General features: G+C 38.8%; 1 protein-coding gene across 4 annotated transcripts in view; it reads left to right on the top strand.

Annotated features, from left to right (window-relative positions):
* The window catches only part of LOC106875085 (protocadherin beta-2), a 218,998-nt gene extending 213,817 nt beyond the window's left edge, over window positions 1–5,181 (top strand). For 2 of the 4 annotated variants that reach the window (XR_008265544.1, XM_052973093.1), the window contains one exon: window positions 4,912–5,181. Coding sequence is in view for 2 of the 4 variants with exons in the window: in XM_052973093.1 (XP_052829053.1) it covers window positions 4,912–4,935 (24 nt within the window). In the remaining 2 variants the exon portion in view is untranslated. Of the gene's footprint in view, window positions 1–4,908 lie in introns of all 4 variants that reach the window. The other 2 variants (XR_008265545.1, XM_052973094.1) reach the window with 1 other exon arrangement.
* Window positions 5,182–5,188: the final 7 nt, after the last annotated feature.

The following is a 5,188-nucleotide window of genomic DNA, read 5'->3' as shown; positions in this document are numbered from 1 at the left end:
TATATATTCCACAATGTAACCTCGTGTATATCGTTGGCGATTTTTTCTTCCTCCATCTTCCCTTCTTTGGACTTTACTGTATTTCCGACGAAGAGCTCCGCTCGAAACGTCAAATTCATCCTCATTCATTAAATATTCCCACCTTGCTTTCTGCATACATGACAGTGTACATTTCGTAGTATCAAACGTTCTCCCATTTTTTTTTATGTATAATGATTGTATTTAGTGGCGTAGAACGGCTATGTTGCATGTGAACCAACGGTGTCAATTCCTATTAGATCAATTACATTTTGGGGTGGTAACTGTCTCTTGATTGAATTGCTTTGACTAGTTAATTTGCCTCATATCTATCTGCATCACAAATCTGAAAAATTTCTTTTTATATCATGGATAGATGTGTGGATAGGAGTATGGATGTGTGGTAAGAAGCTTGCTTCCCAACTACATGGTTTTGGGTTCAATCCTCCTGCGTGGCACCTTGGGCAAGTGTTTTTTACTATATCTTCAGGCCGACCAAAACCTTGTGAGTGAATTTGGTAGACGGAAACTTAAAAAAGCTTGTCATATATATATATATCACATTCCTTGCCTTCTCTTCTCCCTCCACTTTTCACTTCACTGTGTCCCTGTCATTTTTTCCTGCCCCTCCCTAATTCTTTCGTCCCTCTGCCTCTACCTCTCTCTTCTCTTCCCTCGTGATCGGTGTTCGGCCAAGCCTAACCTTTCTTTCTTGGGCGGCTGTTGTACGTACAACATCGTTATTTCTCCCTGTGCCTGTGAAATCTCGTTTCCCGGCTGTAAGGCCTTATTTCCATAAACACCAGCTTAATTTTATTCGTCCTTAGTCGAAAGACATCTGTTGTTATGTCCCGTTATTATTCCTACTGTATTTGTGTAACATTGTTCGTTTTTTCCGTCCTTGTTTTTGTATACATTCGCTGCTTTCTTCCAAGGAATCTAATGCTCCCTACTTAGTTTTTCCTTAGATTATCTTTCCTGTGATAAACAAAGATCTTACCCGTATGAGCGGTGTAAGAACTTTCGATCACCCACGACGTTACTTTCCACCACAAGGTCATGTCCTTGTTGCAGCGTGTGCGTTTTCTTCTAATTTTTCGCGTGTATCTCAATGACTCTGGGAGCTATGTCAGCGGAGCGCAAGTTCCTGGAGAGGTCCTCCATGCTAGGAGGGTCAAAAGATAGATGTTAAACTAATATGGGTCACCTTTTTCCTACAGGTAAAATCAGTTTGCGCAGGGCCAACACTACTAGATAGAAGAAAAAAGTAAAGTTGCAGAAATATCGATGATTATTCTAAACCATCAAAATCCGGGAGCGAAAAAAAAAAAAAAAAAAGCCCAGAATCGAGAACAACTCAGAAAAGTCATCGACAGTCTAGGCCCCGTGGGTTGTGAAGGGATTAAGTAAATACGAAGTTTGAGAAGAATATTCCAATGATCAGGTTACCCAATATTAACAGCGTTGTTATTTTTGTTGATATCTGGTCCTAAGGTGGAACCGCGTAGCTTAGTGGTTAGGGTGTTGGACCCATGATCGTAGGATTGTAGTTTCGATTGCTGGATCGGGTGATGCGCAGTGTTCTTGAGCAAGACTCTTCATTGTACGTTGCTCCATTCCATTCAGCTGGTAAAATTGAGCTATCTTGCAACCGACTGGCGTCCCGTCAAGGCAGGAAACATGCGCCACGGAAAGCGGGAAACCGGTCTTATGAGCCTATGTGACTCAGAGGAAGGATATAGCCCTAAGTCAGCCTAGTTGAGCAGATCTATGATCCAACCGTGAACAATCCGTCTTATTTTTCGCACATACTGTATATATATATGTCTAGCACTACAATGACAAATCTGCTCATCCTATATTTTAAAGCTGCAGTGTAAAGCAGATTTAATCGTGATTGGGTTGCCATTTCTAGCAAGTTTGATGCTCTCACGTTCGCACGCTAGCTATAGTGTTATATTTTTATATATATATATATTGTGATTTGCTTTTGACGCGTCAAAGCCAACGACAGGTAATAATATGTCTTACCTTTAAGGCAACTGGACATGGTACATATTCATCGTTGTCACAATATAACGTTATTAACTAAGACACACGTGTTAGAGAGTAAGAATAAAATATACCCGTCAAATACACACATACACACACAATGGAAATAAACGCACGCACATACACACGCACACAAACACATACGCATGCACGGAAACATGCACACATAAACTCTTTGCTACTCTCTCTCTCTTTCTACCTGTATCTCTTCCTCTCTAATACGTCTAAATGTCATCTTTTAAGCTTCTGGCTTTCTTTTCACTTATCAAATGTCATAGGTTACATAAACACTAAACAGTTGGTTGGTGTAATTGTAAACAGCTTTTATAGACAATGTTATCAGCTGTAAACACATGGGCTGGTCGGTAAGTTAGTGGCTTGGTCGGTCGGTCGGTCGGTCGGTCACTTAGTCGGAGCTGGTGGTGGGGCCCTTGAGAGTTGGGATGGTTGGGTATAAGGTCGGGGAAAGAATTGGTAAAACAGCAACCGAAATGGTTTATGACAATGAATTATATTATTTAGTGAAAGCTCGGTGTTCTGATTTCAAATTCAAACATCGATTTTGCTTTGTGATCATTCAAAGATTAGACAAAAGTAGAACCACTAATATTTTGAAGGACACTGTGGGTAAAGGTTACTCATGAATCTACTCGTGGGGGGTTTCTCATTGGAGTGAAGGCCCAGACGGGAATGTTTCTGTCTTGCCTAGGACTTCAATAGTTTCTGATGCAGCAAATCTCCCATGTAAAGCATAATATGTACGAACACACACACACACACACACACACACACACACACATGTATATATACATGGGGGAGGAGCGTGCGTGCATGTGTACATGTATATATGTGAGTGTGTATGTATATAGTTACATATATGTGCATATATATATATATATATATATATAGAACTAGCAGAGACACCCGGCGTCGCTCGGGATTATATTACAGTTATGTTGAAACAGGTGAATCGGGAAAGTGCAGCGTTGACAACAAAATATTTGTGGAGTAAATGATGGTCTAATTCGACTAATCGACATGTAATACATCGGAGGATTGGAGGATTCCAAGTGCTAACCTATCATGGAAAATTGGGGGTGAAGGTATGTAATTTTCTAACCCACCGAAAAGCTCAGTGGAATACTCTCCTTTGATGCGGTCAGCGCTACGTCTAACACGACCCGTCGTATGGTTGACAGTCAAATGAATGGAGATGTAATGCAGATATTCTAGGTAAATGGGTACATTCTAGAAATGGGTTGCAATGGGAGACGGTAAGGAGCTGGTAGTGCTTGCAATCTTACCTTACCGCCCGAGCAGCACATGCCATTTGTTTCATTTGGAAATTTGAACGCTTTGCAGAAACGACAATTTGAGTGTAGCACACCATTTTGTACAGAGTTATCATTTTTATAGGAATAGGACGGATCATATCTGAAAGCAGCTCCTGATGTTGCGAAGAGCGAATTTGCATGTGATCTATTTCTGAGAGCTATTGTATTGGACCTCTGTCTAATCTAGGGTGTTAAACGTTGCTCTAATGATTCAACATTAAGTATTACAGATGCCTTAGCTGATATTGGGAAAATCTCATCTCCCTTCTCTCTTGAGACTGATGTGCTGCGGCATGCATCTGCTGACCTTGAGAAAGTCTCGTCTCCTTTCTCTGTCGAGACACTCGCCTTTGCTTTCTGTAATCGTGCTCGCTTTATACGTGTTTCTGGAGGGATTACGTCTTTTCTTTGGTGGCATATTTTTTCAATATTGTAAACAAAAAAAATATGAACATAGAAAAAATATACATCAATCTCTATTTTTGTAAGCAATTGTAAATATATACTATGTCCGTATTTTTGTATACTGTGTAAATTTATGAAATATAAGCAAATGAACGAAATGGCACATGTATAGAACTGCTAATTTAACGGTAAATGCCACAATAATTATTACAGAGACAAAGAATTTTATGTCTTACCTTGCAACTTCTACGATAATTAACATCCAGTAACACTTCATGCATGTTAGTCGTCCACAAAGTATATAAAACAAGCAACACACAACAAGGAGAAAGAGACGAAGATAAAATAACACGTGTCAAAAATGTTTTTTTTTCTTCTTCTAAAAACGTCCACTGAAGTTAACTGGAGTGTGGGGTTCGAGTAGACGTCATTCCACCTTTTGATTTATCATTACCATTCTTTTCGTTCGATTTTATTTTTCGTCCACTATTGTGTTTTTTCTGTCCTTGTGTTGTTCCCTCCGTGTTTCGACCCTGTGTGGTTAATAAAAAAATTAAGTCGTCAGGTATGTATATGTATGTGTAGATGTGTATGCGTGTGTATGTGTGTGTGTGTGTGTGTGTTTAATAACGTACCGTATATATAGTATGTCTGTACTTTTGTATGCAGTATAAGTTAAGGAAATAGAAGCACTTGTACAGAGAATCAAAGAATTTTATATTTAACCTGCTAAACTTGCAACTGCTGTGATAATTATTAATCGGTAATGGAACAGTAAATGTGTATTGTTTTAAAGGAAATGAAAATAAAATTTCGTATTGACACTTCACGCATATCATGCATACACACTTCCTCTTTCTCATTTCTGCTATGCTTTTTTGACGAAGAACTGACGTCAGAAACGTTAAAACACTCTTCCTTCATTTATGTGTTAGGCTAATACAATATTTGTTAAAAACTTCAGCCTCTTGTGTTTTCATTTTCCGTTTTCTTTTTCTTTCATTTATTCATTCATTCATTCATTCACTCTTTCTTTTCTTTGTATTTTCATTCTTTCACACTTTCTAATTGAGATTTTCTTATTTTCTGTTTGCTTCAGTAGGACACCAAAACAGAGTTAATGTAATTGCAACCAGTTCTGAAGATCACTACTACCATAGCCCATCAACAAGAAGACGACCAATGAAACAGTGATTTGTTATCGATCCTTTTGGCGCCTCAACCGGAAGTTACAACCTCCCCTCCACTACTTCGTGAGATGTGGAAGGTGACACAAAACACATGAAGTGTCGACCACTATATTAGTAAGAGAACAATACAAAATAAAGCAACGACCCAAATCCATTTTGAAACTCGTTATAAATACATTCATTCCTTCA

Source organism: Octopus bimaculoides, chromosome 14 (assembly GCF_001194135.2).
Source record: "Octopus bimaculoides isolate UCB-OBI-ISO-001 chromosome 14, ASM119413v2, whole genome shotgun sequence".
NCBI classification, from domain to species: Eukaryota; Metazoa; Mollusca; class Cephalopoda; order Octopoda; family Octopodidae; genus Octopus; species Octopus bimaculoides.
The sequence above is the reverse complement of the archived record's forward strand: the minus strand, read 5'-3'. Positions and strand labels throughout refer to the sequence as shown.